At 41.8% G+C, this 18532-nt stretch overlaps 2 protein-coding genes across 7 annotated transcripts in view; both read left to right on the forward strand.

Moving 5' to 3' along the window:
• The window catches only part of LOC308084505 (uncharacterized protein), a gene marked incomplete at its 3' end in the record, with an annotated part of 51738 nt that extends 48729 nt beyond the window's left edge, over positions 1 to 3009 (forward strand). The window contains exons 15-17 of the mRNA XM_080427169.1: positions 482 to 595; positions 1382 to 2297; positions 2342 to 3009. Coding sequence (XP_080283295.1) covers positions 482 to 595; positions 1382 to 2297; positions 2342 to 3009 — 1698 coding nt within the window. The remainder of the gene's footprint in view (positions 1 to 481; positions 596 to 1381; positions 2298 to 2341) is intronic.
• Positions 3010 to 8432: 5423 nt separating this feature from the next.
• Positions 8433 to 18269, forward strand: LOC308084111 (transmembrane protein 79-like). Of its 6 annotated transcripts, none has more exons than XM_080426622.1 (8): positions 8437 to 8545; positions 10272 to 11092; positions 12993 to 13220; positions 13561 to 13591; positions 13756 to 13936; positions 14450 to 14641; positions 14909 to 15164; positions 15899 to 18269. In XM_080426622.1, the coding sequence occupies exons 2-8, from the start codon at positions 10854 to 10856 to the stop codon at positions 16101 to 16103; spliced, it is 1332 nt and encodes a 443-aa protein (XP_080282748.1). In that variant the 5' UTR covers positions 8437 to 8545; positions 10272 to 10853; the 3' UTR covers positions 16104 to 18269. The 6 variants fall into 6 exon arrangements, with proteins under 6 accessions (XP_080282745.1, XP_080282748.1, XP_080282743.1 ...); XM_080426617.1 differs by lacking the exon at positions 13561 to 13591 and having other exon boundaries at positions 10272 to 10675; positions 10796 to 11092; positions 13725 to 13936; XM_080426620.1 differs by lacking the exon at positions 13561 to 13591 and having other exon boundaries at positions 10272 to 10377; positions 10430 to 11092; positions 13725 to 13936.
• Positions 18270 to 18532: the final 263 nt, after the last annotated feature.

The raw sequence follows: 18532 nt of genomic DNA on the forward strand, positions 1-18532 counted from the left end.
TATTCGACTAGTACCAACAAGGTCGACTAGTGGTTATACTAGTCGACTAGTTGACTAGTTGGTGAAAGCCCTAGTAGATACCTCTACATCCTACATGTAGATACCCCTACATGTAGATACCCCTACATGTAGATACCCCTACATCCTACATGTAGATACCCCTACATGTAGATACCCCTACATCCCTACAAATGAAAGTATTGAATCAGAATGGATAAAACCTTATTGACCTGTAATTTTACAAGCTTTAAATGCTATTGATTTAATTTGTTGATGACGTCATATTGTAGTTTATACAACCTCTGAATGACATCATATGTAGTTTATACAACCTCTGAATGACATCATATTGTAGTTTATACAACCTCTGAATGACATCATATTGTAGTTTATACAACCTCTGAATGACATCATATTGTAGTTTATACAACCTCTGAATGACATAAAATAATAACCTGTTTTTAACATGTTTTCTCTCCAGATGTTCCAACAGCTCCATCGTCTCCACCATCGTCTGTCTCTCCATCGTTCTCCTCCGTATCGAACGGCTGCAGAGTTTGTCTCTGATGTGTGGACTCTGTTTGACTCTATAAAGGTAATAAACACTCATTATAACATGTACACAACTTTAACTACACAACGCTGTGATGTGTGGTGCTAGCCTATAGGGCAGTGAAAGGAACAGCTCCTTCTTACCTCCAGGCTTTGGTCGATGCTTACACCAGCTGCCCGACCACTTCGGTCTGCCGCCTCGGGGCGACTGGTTGCCTGTTCTGGCCCCACAGTGGTGGATGATGTCAGGACAGCAGAGTCACTGAAAACCCACCTCTTCAGGAAACACTACCCTGACCTTTCCTCTTTGTCTTGCCTACGACTTCATGTTATCATTATATTATATCATATTTATTGTGTTTTATTAACAGGACTTCATGTTATCATTATATAATATAGTATTTATTGTGTTTTATTGGTAAATGGTAAATGGTGCATTTATATAGCGCTTTTATCCAAAGCTCTTTACAGTGATTGTGCCATTAACCCATTCACACACATTCATACACCGATGGAGGAGGAAACCATGCAAGGCACCAACCTGCTCATCAGGAGCAATTAGGGGTTCAGTGTCTTGCTCAAGGACACTTCTACACTAAAGCTGGGGAGCGCCCCAGCCCGGGATCGAACTGGGAACTTTGCGGTTTTCCAGTTCACTCTACCCGACCACTCTACCCCTGAGCCACTGCCGACTTCATGTTATCATTATATTATATAATATAATATTTAATATGTTTTATTGTTATATAATATAATATTTATTGTGTTTTATTAACAGGACTTCATGTTATAATTATATAATATAATATTTAATGTGTTTTATTAACAGGACTTCATGGTCTCATTGAAGCTTCAGGAAGTCTTTCAGGTCAAACTGGTTCAAACTTTCCGCTCCGACCTTCATCCTTCTCTCCTCCAGAGCCCTGCCAAGGGGGCGGGGCCTCAGGGGGCGGGGCCTCAGGACCTTCATCCTTCTCTCCTCCAGAGCCCTGCCAAGGGGGTGGAGCCTCAGAGCTCCAACAAGGGGGTGGGGCCTCAGGGGGCGGGGCCTCAGGACCTTCATCCTTCTCTCCTCCAGAGCCCTGCCAAGGGGGCGGAGCCTCAGGGGGTGGAGCCTCAGAGCTCCGACAAGGGGGTGGAGCCTCAGAGCTCCGACAAGGGGGTGGGGCCTCAGGGGGCGGGGACTCAGGACCTTCATCCTTCTCTCCTCCAGAGCCCTGCCAAGGGGGTGGAGCCTCAGGGGACGGAGCCTCTGAGCTCCAACAAGGGGGCGGGGCCTCAGTGGATGGAGCCTCAGAGCTCCGACAAGGGGGTGGGGCCTCAGACCGCCACCGGCCCTCCCACAGAGGAAGGGGCGGAGCCTCAGAGCCCCGCCAAGGGGGCGGAGCCTCAGAGCCCCACCAAGGGGGCGGAGCCTCGGAGCCCCACCCAGGGGGCGGAGCCTCAGGACCCTCAACCTTCTCTCCTGCAGAGCCCCGCCAAAGGGGCGGAGCCTCAGAGCCCCACCCGGGGGGCGGAGCCTCAGACCGCCGCCGGCCCTCCCACCGAGGAGGAGGCGGGGCCACGGACCCCAGTGGAGGAGGGGTCAGAGGTCACGACCTCGTCCTCGTCCCCTGATGACCTTCACATAGAGGGGGAGGTGCAGGGGGAGGAGTCATCAGCCGTGGAGGCGGAGCCTAAAAGCATCCAGACGGGCGTGGCAGCAGGAGGACAAAACGCTGACGAATCGAAACTGAAAGAAACTCGTAAACGATTACGAGAACTTCTGGATACGGTGACGCCAGCTAAGAAGAGCCGACTGGATCACTGTGGATCCACTGTGTGACTGGATCACTGTGGATCCACTGTGTGACTGGATCACTGTGGATCCACTGTGTGACTGGATCACTGTGGATCCACTGTGTGACTGGATCACTGTGGATCCACTGTGTGACTGGATCACTGTGGATCCACTGTGTGACTGGATCACTGTGGATCCACTGTGTGACTGGATCACTGTGGATCCACTGTGTGACTGGATCACTGTGGATCCACTGTGTGACTGGATCACTGTGGATCCACTGTGTGACTGGATCACTGTGGATCCACTGTGACTGGATCACTGTGGATCCACTGTGTGACTGGATCACTGTGGATCCACTGTGTGACTGGATCACTGTGGATCCACTGTGTGACTGGATCACTGTGGATCTACTGTGTGACTGGATCACTGTGGATCCACTGTGTGACTGGATCACTGTGGATCTACTGTGTGACTGGATCACTGTGGATCCACTGTGTGACTGGATCACTGTGGATCCACTGTGTGACTGGATCACTGTGGATCCACTGTGTGACTGGATCACTGTGGATCCACTGTGTGACTGGATCACTGTGGATCCACTGTGTGACTGGATCACTGTGGATCCACTGTGTGACTGGATCACTGTGGATCCACTGTGTGGTTTAACCACTTAAACAGTATCTGTATTGTAGGGAAAGCTTTTAGCTGAAAATAGCAGATCAATAAACTCACAACGTTGAGTATCGACCTTTAAGTCCTGTTCAGACTCCATAACAGAGCTAAAAGACCACCACACATAGAATAACAGAGCTACAAGCCCACCACACATCATAGAATAACAGAGCTACACCACACATCGTAGGGCTTGACGTTTGTATTGATGTAAAGTCAACTAAGACTCATATATGTCATCTCCATGTTTCTGTTCATTATGTCTGGGTTTTTATACATTTATTTTGTTTAAAAATGAGTTTTTCACACTCAGAGGGAATGGCATTATTTATCTTCTGTTAGTTATTATAGTGTATTAGTTTTATATTACAGACAGTAAACATCTTATATATATTATATTACAGACAGTAAACATCTTATATATATTATATTACAGACCGTAAACATCTCTGCTGCTGACAAGAAACTGTTGATAAAGAAACCAAAGAGTTTTGTGTATTGAAACATGTTGTTCCCGTATTACTTTATATGTACAACAATATATACTCCACTTGAGCTGCATTTGGGTAAAGTGATGATAATATAAGTATCTGACATGAGACAGTATTGTGTTATTATAAAAACATGTTTAGGTTTTTTTCATATCCTGAAAAGTTAATATTTTGGTTTCTGCCCCAAGTATTTAACATGTTAAAATAAATGTACTTTTTCAGTATTAACTGCATAAAGGTGTTTATATATTTTTGGTTAACAGTGAAATGTTCTTTTTCTGTGATAAAAAGCATGGCTCAACCACTAGGTGGCACCATAAATAAATATGCATAAAGGGGCTACAGTGAACTTTTATTTTATCTCTTATCTGTCTGTCTATACATTTAAATAAAGCTTTGTCTGTCTATCTATACATTTAAATATATAAAGAATACATCACATGGATGCACCTGGGATGATACATCAGTGATGATACGCTGATGATTCATCAGTGTTGTAGCCTGGGGTCATAGGATGTTTCGGGTCTCGCAACAACATACACCCTCGCCCAGGTGACCCAGCTGGGGTTGATCAAGCCCCAACTTACGTCCCAGGTAGCTACCTACGGTCAGTCCTATAGGGAAAGACAGGGCCACTCAGTCTGCTTCTCCGGAACTACTCTGCCTGAACACGGGGAGGCTCTGGCACGTGGAGGGACTAGGCTCTGTGGATGGCCTCCTGGCCGGGCTCTTCCTTCGTCTCACCAGGTCCAGGACCTGAGCGCTGCACCAAATCCGGTGCACCGAATCCGGTGCACCGCCCCGATCCAAACATTTCCTTCTGGCGTGATGGTTCCTTGGGCCGATACCTCTAGATTGGGCCGTCTAATGGTATTAGCTCCACTTGCGGTTTGCTGTCACCCGTCTCTCCGGTGGTCACCAAACTATTCCTGGTTGTCACGTAGTCTAATAAATAAAGTTATCTGTCTATCAATACATTTAAATAAAGCTTTATCTGTCTATGCATTTGATTAAAGCTTCATCTGTCTACTGTATCAATACATTTAAATAAAGCTTTGTCTGTCTGTCTATACATTTAAATAAAGCTTTATCCGTCTGTCTATACATTTAAATAAAGCTTTATCTGTCTGTCTATACATTTAAATAAAGTTTGTCACCCTAGGGTGCTGTGTCACCTTTAGGGCAGTGGTTCTCAAACTTTTTCTTGTCAGGTCCAGGCGCGTATCGTCATTGGGGCCAACGAGGCCATGGCCCGGTCTGTAAACCCAGCTTGTCCCTGTGCAGGGGCAAGATCCGCCAGGGGGAAAAAACTAAAAAATCAACATTAGCAGCCCCTCACCCTATTCTGTTGTAGCCGACCACAGAAAGTCGCCTTTGTTTTCAAATGGGGCTCATTTGCATTCGGCCGAATTGTTAATGAGTGGCCATTAAAAAACAGTTTAGCCGTCAAACCGGTTCTGGCCCGGTCAACGTTAGAATCCACCAAACGCCACTGGTCAGGTCAGGACCCGAAATTGATTGTATTTGTATTGATGTATTTGGCCGTGGACCCCCATCTGAAAACGTTTTCTGCGAGGGACCCCTAAAAGAGACATTTTCGATGTACAAGCTTGTAGATCTGCTATTTGAATCGCCAAAGTATAAATAGTTAAAGTGCTTGAAATGATTGTGATGCTATATTAACTACCTTTGCTGAGGGGACCCCCTGGAATAATAATAATCTGTCCTACAATAGAAACACATTTCCCTCCTGACGCTGTCCCACATTGTGACTGTCAGGCTCCAGTGTTCAGTAATAAATCTGTCCCACATTGTGACTGTCAGGCTCCAGTGTTCAGTAATAAATCAATGTGCAGGTGTTGAGAGGCTGATTGTTGCTGAAGGCCTTAACATGAGCACACAGCAAACTAGACTGGACACAGCACTGCTCAATCAGCAGGTGAATACATTATAGCCAGGGTAGGCTACTATGCTTTTATAGAACAACGGGTAGGCTACTTTGCTTTCATGGAACAACGGGTAGGCTATGCTTTTATAGAACAACGGGTAGGCTACTTTGCTTTCATGGAACAACGGGTAGGCTATACTTTTATGGAACAACGGGTAGGCTATACTTTTATGGAACAACGGGTAGGCTATGCTTTCATGGAACAACGGGTAGGCTATGCTTTATGGAACAACGGGTAGGCTACTATGCTTTTATGGAACAACGGGTAGGCTATACTTTTATGGAACAACGGGTAGGCTATGCTTTTATGGAACAACGGGTAGGCTACTATGCTTTTATGGAACAACGGGTAGGCTATACTTTTATGGAACAACGGGTAGGCTATGCTTTTATGGAACAACGGGTAGGCTATGCTTTTATGGAACAACGGGTAGGCTACTATGCTTTTATGGAACAACGGGTAGGCTATACTTTTATGGAACAACGGGTAGGCTATGCTTTTAGGAACAACGGGTAGGCTACTATGCTTTTATGGAACAACGGGTAGGCTATACTTTTATGGAACAACGGGTAGGCTACTATGCTTTTATGGAACAACGGGTAGGCTATGCTTTTATGGAACAACGGGTAGGCTATACTTTTATGGAACAACGGGTAGGCTACTATGCTTTTATGGAACAACGGGTAGGCTATACTTTTATGGAACAACGCCGCGGTCATGGACACATTTATCCCTCAAACAAGGGAATGAACTCTTTCTCATGCTATACAACAAAAAAGGGGAATGCCCTATAAGGAGTAAAGGAGTGTAAAACCCTACCCTCTTTCAAAACTGCCCTAAAGAATCACCTTCAGGCTGCAATTCCAAACTGGCCCCTGTCAAAGTCTTAACCTACCCCCCCCCCCCCCCCCCCCTCCTCCTTGAACTGTTTATTGTACATATTTCTTGTTTTTCATACCAGTAACCTGTAAGCTGATTGTATGAAGTTCTGCATAGTAGTGTATATCTGTCCTTTTTCTTAAATGTCATCATGATTTGAGTGCACAGGGATCTCATTTTAAATAAGCCAGTTTAGAGGACCTTGTATTGCTTACTGTACTTCCATGTACTGTTTCCATGTCTTTCTAAATAAAGTATTCAATCAATCAATCAATTTTGTTGAGAGACAATGTTCAAAGGAAACACTGCAGCATGATCTAAACAAAAACAATGAACCGTTGCTTTTAAAACAATGTAAATGTGGCATTTTGAACCTATCCTCCTAATAGTTGTCTTTCCACTTGTAAATATCTCTCATCGTCTCTTTTCCTGTAAGACATGTTTTTAAGCCTGTTAAAATAACATGAGAAATATCCCCTAGACTACAGCAGGTTCATAACTGAATGTTAATGGTCGAATATGACAAGATGATCAAGGTATTTAATAGCTACTTAAGTAATAAGTTGCTATTAACCCCCCCCCTCCCGCCCCCCCACCCGTCCCACCACCCGTCCCACATTGTCCCACACAAGCAGAACTTCTGTCCCTCAAATGAACAGTTTGGATCTGACCACCCTACATAAACTGTATCTTAAACTCTACACAAAGTGTGTTCTACACACAGTTCTACACACTGTCTACTACACACTGTTCTACACACAGTTCTACACACTGTCTACACACTGTTCTACACACAGTTCTACACACTGTCTACACACTGTTCTACACACAGTTCTACACACTGTCTACTACACACTGTTCTACACACAGTTCTACACACTGTCTACACACTGTTCTACACACTGTTCTACACACAGTTCTACACACTGTCTACTACACACTGTTCTACACACTGTCTACACACTGTTCTACACACTGTTCTACACACAGTGTGGATCTGGTCATCCTACATAAACTGTATCTCTGGTCATCCTACATAAACTGTATCTCTGGTCATCTTACATAAACTGTATCTCTGGTCATCCTACATAAACTGTATCTTTGGTCATCCTACATAAACTGTATCTCTGGTCATCTTACATAAACTGTATCTTAGAAAGATTTACGATTTTTGACATCGATCACAATTATTCATCTGCACTGTTGTGTTTCATCCACTGGAGGGCGACACATACCATATGGAATAAAATCAGACACACTGAGGTCTGAAAGATTTTCACCTCCAAATGTAAAAACTCTCATGTGAATCATTTAGTTTAATGATTAAAACATCTTTAATTAAGAATCATTTAGTTTAACGATTAAAACATCTTTAATTAACAATCATTTAGTTTAATGATTAAAACATAAAAGGTAACACAGATGTTGAACTTAAAGCCAGAATGTGGCCTGATAATCACATGTGTGATTAAAAACCTGATAATGGATAATATTAATGATAATATCAATGATAATATCAATACTGCTATATTATAATATTAGACACTGCTTTGATGACAGTTGGATAATTGATAGAGGAAAATATGATCTAACATGAATAACAACAACACGTCACATTGGAAATAAAGTTAAACATTTTGTTTTATTATACTTTTAGCCTTAATGTCTGACTGTTTACATTTTAGACATGTATGTCTAATAAAGTATTCAATCAATCAATCATGATTTATACTTACTTACATCCAGTGTCATGCACCGGAAAATAGTTGATCTGTAAGCTCACTGGACTTGTAGCTCTGCTATTTCTCTTTATATTTGCTTTTTTTAAATGTCTGAACTTTGCAGTCCTTGGTTTGAATTATTGTGAATAAAAAATAAGTAATTATAGCTTGTGTGTGTGTGTGTGTGTGTGTGTGTGTGTGTGTGTGTGTGTGTGTGTGTGTGTGTGTGTGTGTGTGTGTGCGTGCGTGCGTGCGTGCGTGCGTGCGTGCGTGTGTGTGCGTGTGTGTGAAAGTGTGTACTGTCCCTTTAAAGCTCGGTGCTGACCTCTCCTTTAAGAAGTCATTGTTCACCTGATGACGTCAGCATACCTGTGTGTCTAAACCCCGCCCACTGGGTTTCACAACAACATGTAATGGAGGATCTACAGATCTAATGTTTTACAGGTAAAGAACGCGGTAAGGATCTACAGATCTAATGTTTTACAGGTAAAGAACACGGTAAGGATTACTGATATATAACATTAGATTCTTAAGTTACTGATTAATGATTCATGTTTAGTTTTAGGATCAAAGTTTGTTTGTTTCAGAAACCCCTTCATGTTCTAAAACATATCAGATCTATAAGCTCACAACGCCTGGTGTTTCCATAGCGTTGTGAGCTTGTAGATCTGCTGTTTTTCTCTGCTTGTGTTCCGACGCTGTGGAAAGTTTATCATTTAAATGAAAGGTTTTAAAATGTGTTTAAATGTAACTTTAGATGAAAAGTCCTTTAAAGTCTTTTAACTGGAAAGAAAGAAAGAAAGAAAAGACAGAACTGACGCCATTGAGAAATGTAGAGTATTTTTACTTCCGTGTGTGCGTGTGCGTGTGTGTGTGTGTGTGTGTGTGTGTGTGTGTGTGTGTGTGAGAGCAGTGGTGGAAAGTAACTAGTACATTACTCAAGTACTGCCCTTAAGTACGATTTTGAGGTATTTTTACTACTCGAGTATTTTCAATTTGTAATACTTTTACTTCTACTCCACGACATCTCAGAAGCAAATATTGTACTTTTACTCCACTACAATTATTTGAAAACATTAGTTACTAGTTACTTTGTAGATTTAGATCTTTACAAAACATACATTAATCACTTCAGCCCTATATACATTTCGGCCATTTGAAAATAGCAGATCTACAAGCTCACAATGAGCTTGTAGATCTGCTATTTTCAAAAGTTTTTTTTTAATACATTTGAATTCTGTATAATGAGTACTTTCTACTTTTGGTACTTTAGGTACATTTTTATACCAATACTTTTGTACTTTTACTCAAGTCAATTTTGAATTACGGACTTTTACTTGTAACAGTAATTTCAGTAATAACAGTAAAATGTGTGTGAGAGAGACGGACAGAGATGATAATAATTCAGGGAGTTTTCACTTTATATTTTAGATGTATTATTTTTATGTAATTTTAAAATGTTAAATTAGATCCCCTGAGTAAATATTTTTTTGTATTAACTCAACAGAGTGTTTGTTCAGTAACAGTGTTCAGTGACAGTGTTCAGTGACAGTGTTCAGTAACAGTGTTAAATAGCTCTATATTGTGATAGTAATCATTACTATAGAGTGTTTGTTCAGTAACAGTGTTCAGTAACAGTGTTCAGTAACAGTGTTAAATAGCTCTATATTGTGATAGTAATCATTACTATAGAGTGTTTGTTCAGTAACAGTGTTCATGTTCAGTAACAGTGTTCATGTTCAGTAACAGTGTTCAGTAACAGTGTTCAGTAACAGTGTTCAGTAACAGGAGTCTCCATGTCTCTCCAGCTCTTTAATAAACAGAAAATAAATGTTCGGTCGGGTTACTAATTCCGTCCAATCAGGAGAGAGAACGATACAAGATAAACAAGTGAAATTGGAGGAACTTTTTTTTATGTGATAAATGGGTACTCTCTCCCGATTGGCTGAAATTGGCATCCCACCTGAAAATATATATAATATATTGTCACTGACAGGCAATATGTAGCACTGATTTATTTAATAAATCAGTGCTATTGAACACCCTTTAGTCTGTGTGGGTTTTATAAATATTAAACCAATGAAAAGTATTAAAAGGTCTTGGCTAAACCTCCTTTCTGCCCGACAACAGAGGTGTGATAACTGTGATAGGCTTAGCTGCAGTGTATGAATGTATCATAGATATAAGTAATAACTAAAGTAGATTATTATTTTATTCCCATCAGGCTTCAGAAGATCAACCACTCTGCCTAATGGACTCCTGTCCTCATGCCACTTAACCACCGCTGTTAACCAGACAGTTTACTAGCTTAACGAGCAGCTTAACGAGCAGTTAATGAGCAGCTTAACAAGCAGCTGAACAAGCAAGCAGCTTAACGAGCAGCTTAACGAGCAGTTAATGAGCAACTGAACAAGCAGCTGAACAAGCAGCTTAACAAGCAAGCAGCTTAACGAGCAGCTTAACAAGCAGCTTAACAAGCAGCTTAACGAGCAGCTTAACAAGCAGCTTAACAAGCAGCTTAACGAGCAGCTTAACAAGCAGCTTAACGAGCAGCTTGACGAGCAGCTTAACGAGCAGCTGAACAAGCAGCTTAACAAGCAAGCAGCTTAACGAGCAGCTTAACGAGCAGTTAATGAGCAACTGAACAAGCAGCTGAACAAGCAGCTTAACAAGCAAGCAGCTTAACGAGCAGCTTAACAAGCAGCTTAACAAGCAAGCAGCTTAACAAGCAAGCAGCTTAACGAGCAGCTTAACAAGCAGCTTGACGAGCAGCTTAACGAGCAGCTTAACAAGGCGGCAGCGGAACATGTCCGAGTTCCTGCTGCTGGGCGAGGACTGGTCCAAAAGTAACATGGCCGCCGAGCCACAAAGCCCCGCCCCCTGGGGCACAGAGGAAGACTCCACCACGATGAAGATGAAGCACGAGGAGGAGAAGATTGTGACGTCGGCTCATCAAGAGCCTAGCACCCTCCAGTGGCCGGAGGACAGAAACACAGAGAAAGAACCGCTGCTGGAAAACGGAAGCGTGAAGAAGAAAAGTGAGAGGTGAGAAATCAGCAGTTTTACCATAAAAATAAGAAATCCATAGATGTGTTTTTCTACATTTCATAACATAGGAGTTACGGAAGTGAATGTTTTTGGCATGACGTCACATCCATCCATTCCTTCTCTCACAGTAAAGGGATCATCCATAGGTTGCAGAAGAGCGCCCTCTAGTGTAAATTCTAAAAAAATTAAAATAATTATTGACGTAGATCTACGTCAATAGCAGTGAATGTGTTAATTGATGATAAATAATTTTCTCATATAATTGGTCCTCACTAATGCTCATTATAATATGACACCATTGCTGTCTCACTCTGATTGGAGGGTTGTGGACAGTTCAGAAACCTGACTACCAGTGACATCATCTGTAGGTTTTATTCATTTCAAACAAGATCTCAATATTATTATGTTTTTTCATTGCTGATGGAAGAACAGTGGCTTCTATTCTAGAATGCTAACATGCTAACAGCATGCTAACATGCTAACAGCATGCTAACAGCATGCTAAGATGCTAACAGCATGCTAACAGCATGCTAAGATGCTAACAGCATGCTAACATGCTAACAGCATGCTAACATTTTAACAGCATGCTAACAGCATGCTAACATGCTAACAGCATGCTAACTTTCCAGGAAAATAAAGGCTGTAGTTTCTATTAGCTTGGAACCCCCATTGATGATGTCACTGGTAGGCAGGTTTCTGAACTGTCCACAGCCCTCCAATGAGAACACAGAGTGAGTAGACAGACATGATGTCATCTTATTTGGTTGTTAAGACGTGACGTTGTGCCCCGCTAGAATAACTTCCAGGTCCAGGTGTGTATTTTCCCAATATTTACAGTGCTGTGTCCCTCACTGTTTTAACAGATCTGAGACTAAAATAACCACTAAAGTGTCATTCTACCCAGTGGCGTTCCCAGAAATTACATTTAGGGCAGGCGAGATTTTTTTCTCAAGCTGCTCTCGGACTCAGAGCCCCTTTTATGCCAGGTGAGTACAGGTGATGGCCCAGACCCCCACACCTGGCACTCCTGGCACCCCATGAAGATAAAGGCATACATTTGCATCACTATAGGCTGATTGATTGATTGAAAATGTTTATTAGGCAAAAGAATGTAAAACAACACAGTTACATTTATAATACTTTTGTCTAAAAGGTCCGACCAAAAAAGTCCTTGCGGACTTGTTTCCGTTGGGGTCCTTGAATACATTTTATAGACATATATAGTAGCAACCAAACAGTTCAAAGATCAACATAAGGCGACGTCGCTCTGCTGAATGGATACGGTAGTGATTGGCCGCCTGCCGGCGTGAATGGACGAGGAGGTCCGACGGCCACTATTCTCTTTGGAGTTTTTTCACTGCCTGTTTTTCACTCTTTTACTTTATTTTCTAGGGGAGGCTAGATTTTAGTTGGGCAGGCGACCGCCTGCCTCTATGGTGGGTACGCCACTGATTCTACCGCTTTCCTGGCAACGACAAAAAGAAGAGGAAATCGTGTTTTTATATACATCTATATATAAATATATATATATATAAATATATATAAAAAATATATATTATAATGTAATATAATCATAATAATAATAAATAAATACAAATATAAATATATATGTTAGCCTACTTTTTACTGTCTATGATATTAGCATTAAGACCCTTATTAACCCTCAATGGTTAATTTCTGAAAAAGGAGGTTATTGTAAAAAGATTTACGGGTTCCAACATGTTTGTTTACAATGAAGCGCTGGTGCCTTTTGGACCCGGACGTGACGTCGGACTACAAAATGACGTCAGACTTAAGAACCGAATAATGAGCATTAGTGAGGACCAATCATATGAAGATAAGGTTTAGAAAATGGCTGAAGTGCTCCTTTAATTCCCCGCCTGTTCTGGCTGTGTAGGAGGAGTCAGGGGGAGGGGCTTGAAGCGGAGAGGAGGAGCTTGCTCTCTGAGGGAGGGGGAGGGGCCAGTCGCACCGAGAGCGAGAGAGAGCTAGGCTCCGCCCACTCTGGAGGCGGAGACAAGGGCAGAACGGGGGCGGAGCTCTGGGAGGAGGGCGAGGAGCCAGAGCTGAGGAGGCGGAGACAAGGAGACAAGGAGGAAGTGGAGATAGAGGTGGAGGAAGACAGGTCAGTGATTATTAATGATTAATGTACATATTCATATAATGAATTTAATTGGTCTACTAACATTAATTAACACAATTAACAGAGAGGTGAATCGTCTACCAGACAAGGCAGCTCAGGTGTTTATATATACATATATAATTAACATAATTAACATAATTAACAGAGAGAATCGTCTACCAGAAAAGGCAGCTCAGGTGTTTATATAATATATATATACATATAATTAACATACATTAACATAATTAACAGAGAGAATCGTCTACCAGAAAAGGCAGCTCAGGTGTTTATATACAGTAATATATATATACATATAATTAACATACATTAACATAATTAACAGAGAGAATCGTCTACCGGACAAGGCAGCTCAGGTGTTTATATAATATATATATACATATAATTAACATATAATTAACATAATTAACAGAGAATCGTCTACCAGACAAGGCAGCTCAGGTGTTTATATATACATATATAATTAACATACATTAACATAATTAACAGAGAGAATCGTCTACCAGACAAGGCAGCTCAGGTGTTTAACCCCGCGGTGACCATCCTGACCTCGCCCGGCAGTGACCCCGCCTCCCCCAGGGAGAGTGAAGCATTCTGGGAGTTGGAGGCAGAGAGGAGTCCCTTCCTGGGACCCCAAGGCATGATGGGACATGACGGATACTACCACGACTGGCCCCCCGAAGAGGGCGGGGCCAATAAATGTAAGTGTGTGTGTGTGTGTGATGTTATTGTTATTCTCACAGGTAGGGGGCGCTGTAGCAGAGATATTATTATTTTTACAGGTAGGGGGCGCTGTAGCAGAGATGTTATTGTTATTATTATTCTTACAGGTAGGGGGAGCTGTAGCAGAGATGTTATTGTTATTATTATTCTTACAGGTAGGGGGTGCTGTAGCAGAGATGTTATTGTTATAATTATTCTCACAGGTAGGGGGTGCTGTAGCAGAGATGTTATTGTTATAATTATTCTCACAGGTAGGGGGTGCTGTAGCAGAGATGTTATTGTTATTATTATTCTTACAGGTAGGGGGTGCTGTAGCAGAGATGTTATTGTTATAATTATTCTCACAGGTAGGGGGTGCTGTAGCAGAGATGTTATTGTTATAATTATTCTTACAGGTAGGGGGTGCTGTAGCAGAGATGTTATTGTTATAATTATTATCACAGGTAGGGGGTGCTGTAGCAGAGATGTTATTGTTATAATTATTCTCACAGGTAGGGGGTGCTGTAGCAGAGATGTCCTGAAGCTCAGTGTGTCTGTGTTCACCGCTGCCCTCCTCTTCCCCTTCCTGGTGTGGGGGGGCTACGTGTTCCTGCCCTTCGACGCCCCCCTGCTCACCAGCACCCCCCTCAGGCTGGTGTACACACTGCGCTGCTCTGTGTTCGCCACAGTGCCCATCCTTCTGGGTGAGTTTTATTTATATATATATATATATATATATATATATATATATATATATATATATATATATAAACATCCTTCTGGGTGAGTTTTATTTGTTATTTTATTTGTTTATGTATTTCCATTTCAGGCTGGGTGGTGCATTTTTTATATATATCTACTGTATGTATTTTTTATTGTTAATATAATGTTTATATATGTATATATTTCAGGATGTGTGGTGCATTGTTTATGTATATATTTGTATTGTTAATATAATGTCTATATTTCAGGGTGGCTGGTGTTGGGCGTCTCCAGGTTGCGTTCGGGGGACGTGCGTCCTCGATGTGAGGTTGAGGTGGAGGTGGGCGGGGCATCAGCAGGAGGAGGCGGAGCCACACTGGAGGTGGAGCTACACCGCCGCTACGTGTCCGACTCGCTCTCTCTCTTCCTGGTCTACTTCCTGCAGCTGGCCGTGATGTCACCGTATCTCAGCCAATCACAGCTCAAGCTGATCCCGCTGCTGACTATCATCTTCACCTTCGGAAGGTAAGCGCACGTAAAGCTAGATTTACCTCCCCCTACAGGCTGGTATTATAATGTGTTACTCTCTACCTCCCCCTACAGGCTGGTATTATAATATGTTACTCTCTACCTCCCCCTACAGGCTGGTATTATAATGTGTTACTCTCTACCTCCCCCTACAGGCTGGTATTATAATATGTTACTCTCTACCTCCCCCTACAGACTGGTATTATAATATGTTACTCTCTACCTCCCCCTACAGGCTGGTATTATAATATGTTACTCTCTACCTCCCCCTACAGGCTGGTATTATAATATGTTACTCTCTACCTCCCCCTACAGACTGGTATTATAATATGTTACTCTCTACCTCCCCCTACAGGCTGGTATTATAATATGTTACTCTCTACCTCCCCCTACAGGCTGGTATTATAATATGTTACTCTCTACCTCCCCCTACAGGCTGGTATTATAATATGTTGCTCTCTATCTCCCCCTACAGGCTGGTATTATAATATGTTACTCTCTACCTCCCCCTACAGGCTGATATTATAATATGTTACTCTCTACCTCCCCCTACAGGCTGGTATTATATTGTGACTCTCTACCTCCCCCTACAGGCTGGTGTACTGGCTTGCAGCAGTATTAAATAGCAGTATAATAATGTGACTCTCTACCTCCCCCTATAGGCTGGTGTACTGGCTTGCAGCAGTATTAAATAGCAGTATAATAATGTGACTCTCTACCTCCCCCTACAGGCTGGTGTACTGGCTTGCAGCAGCGTTAAACAGCAGTGTCAGAGGCCTGGGGTTCGGCTTGTCGTTCCTTCCCTCGCTGAGCATGATGGGAGTTAATCTGTACTTTATCTTCACCATGGAGGCCAGAGGGTCCATCTACATCCTGGATGGAGACCACCTCCACCCAACACCTCCACCTGACAGCAGGCAGAGGTTCTGGGGATAAAACTACACCTTAAACAAGACCTCCACCCAACACCTAGAGGTTAAACTACACCTTAGATAAGACCTCCACTCAACAGCTAGAGGTTAAACTACACCTTAAACAAGACCTCCACCCAACACCTAGAGGTTAAACTACACCTTAGATAAGACCTCCACCCAACACCTAGAGGTTAAACTACACCTTAAACAAGACCTCCACCCAACACCTAGAGGTTAAACTACACCTTAAACAAGACCTCCACCCAACACCTAGAGGTTAAACTAATGACCCCCTGTGACCCCCTGTTAATTTAACCCATTAACATCTGAGGCCGGTTCTACAAATGCCTTCTAAATCAGTAGTTCTCTAATCTCTCAAGAACAGATTCCGCTTGAATCTGTCGTCATATCGCGTACGCACTGGCCTACACGTGGGCGTGCCTTCAGATCAGGAAGCAGGCCGCGCTTTACCCAATCAAATGTAGTGGGCGGGATTTACGTGTCTGCCAATCCTTCCCCAGTAGAAACAAACCGAAACTCATTTAACAATAGCGTCCTCGGAGCAGACAAAACCACGGAAAGATATTCACATTTTAACTTGCTCTTTCATCATAGAAACAAGTGGCTTATAACCAAAACCATCCATGTTCTCTGGGAGAAATGGTGTTAGTGTTCCGTGTAGAAATATTGTTAGTGGGAATGAAAACATAGTCGCACCACCGGAAGTGAAAGGCTAAAGGCAGACCAAAACCCGGATTTCCCTGCGCACGGGTGCTCCATTCAGCTCCCCCCAGAGCTAAGTGAAAGAGTACAAAACAGCAGAGGGCGCTGTTTTTCCTTTTTTATTTGGCGATGGTTTCCCAGATTGGTAGTTCTCAAACCTTTTTGTGTTAATGACCCCCAACATGAAATGTATTTGGCCACGGACCCCCATCTGAAATGCTTTGTGCCAGGGACCCCCAGACAAGAAAATGTGCTTTTAAAAAAGACCAAAAAAGGTTCAAAGCTTGCAGTTCAGCACAGTATTTAATCTGCCCTTAAATGCATAATGTTAAGTTTGTAGCATTGACAGGTAGGTAGTTTAGGTCATTGACAGGTAGGTAGTTTAGGTCATTGACAGGTAGGTAGTTTAGGTCATTGACAGGTAGGTAGTTTAGGTCATTGACAGGTAGGTAGTTTAGGTCATTGACAGGTAGGTAGTTTAGGTCATTGACAGGTAGGTAGTTTAGGTCATTGACAGGTAGGTAGTTTAGGTCATTGACAGGTAGGTAGTTTAGGTCATTGACAGGTAGATAGTTTAGGTAAGTCTATGGGGTTTCAGTTGAAAACTCTTTCAATGGGTCTACGATAGATAGATAGATAGATAGATAGATACTGGATGGATGGATGGATGGATGGATGGATAGATGGATCAAAATAAATGATAATTATAGATGCTATATTAAGTTAGTGATTGTCTTACAAAGACAGTTAGAGCAGAGTGACATTTCTGAGTTCAAGTTTCTTTATTAGGATAAAAAACCCTTGAGATCTATAAATATAATGAATTATAATTTAACATGTACATCTATAAATATAATGAATTATAATTTAACATGTACATCTATAAATATAATGAATTATACTTTAAGTTGTACCGAGGGGCTCCTGGATGTAGAAAAGTGATTTATGATTGTTAGAATTGACCAGTTTTTCATTTGTGTTGATATAAAATGTTACTGTAACATTTGACTGTTAGTTAAGATGTTAATGTTTACTGTTAGTTAAGATATTAATGTTAACTGTTAACATGTTAGATTGTGTGTGCGTGTGCGTGTGCGTGTGCGTGTGTGTGTGTGTGTGTGTGTGTGTGTGTGTGTGTGTGTGAGAGACTCACATTTCAAAGAGAAATGAATGTAACATTTGACACAAAACAACCATATATTGTGATAAAGTTGGATAAGGGTTTACTTTAATGGATCATTTTATGTTCACACATAATTATTAGTTGGATTTGATGAATGTTCTATAATATTCTTTCTTTTTACATGTAAAACACATGATATTAGTTCTGAGGCTCCTTAAGACTTTAAAGTCTGAAGTGGATGAAACAGCTTTGCTTTTTTTCTTTATTTTGTAGAAACGTATATTTTTGTAATTTACACTTTGAAATAATATTAAACACTCCATGGGGCCAACATGACCTATACTACTAACATGTGTCTCTCCTTCAACATGTGTCTCTCCTTCAGTGTCTTTAAATAATATTAAACACTCCATGCATGGGGCCAACATGTGTCTCTGTAATGTAATGTAATGTAATGTAATGTAACATGTGTCTCTCCTTCAGTGTCTTTCTCAGCGTCGCCCTGCTGGGAATTGGAATCAAACCTGGGACCTTAGACAGACAGACAGACAGACAGTGTGTAAATGCTGTAGGCCTATGTTGTGTAGATGTTGTCATAGAATACA

Source organism: Gymnoscopelus braueri (assembly GCF_963280865.1).
Source record: "Gymnoscopelus braueri genome assembly, chromosome: 4".
NCBI classification, from domain to species: Eukaryota; Metazoa; Chordata; class Actinopteri; order Myctophiformes; family Myctophidae; genus Gymnoscopelus; species Gymnoscopelus braueri.

Bases quoted from the DNA above. Each gene is read 5' to 3' on its own strand.
- LOC308084111 (XM_080426619.1), top strand. From the start codon at position 10,854: ATGTCCGAGTTCCTGCTGCTGGGCGAGGACTGGTCCAAAAGTAACATG. The intron at 11,093-12,992 runs GTGAGAAATCAG...CTGGCTGTGTAG, and splicing joins GTGAAGAAGAAAAGTGAGAG to GAGGAGTCAGGGGGAGGGGC. The intron at 13,937-14,449 runs GTAAGTGTGTGT...TTATTCTCACAG, and splicing joins AGAGGGCGGGGCCAATAAAT to GTAGGGGGTGCTGTAGCAGA.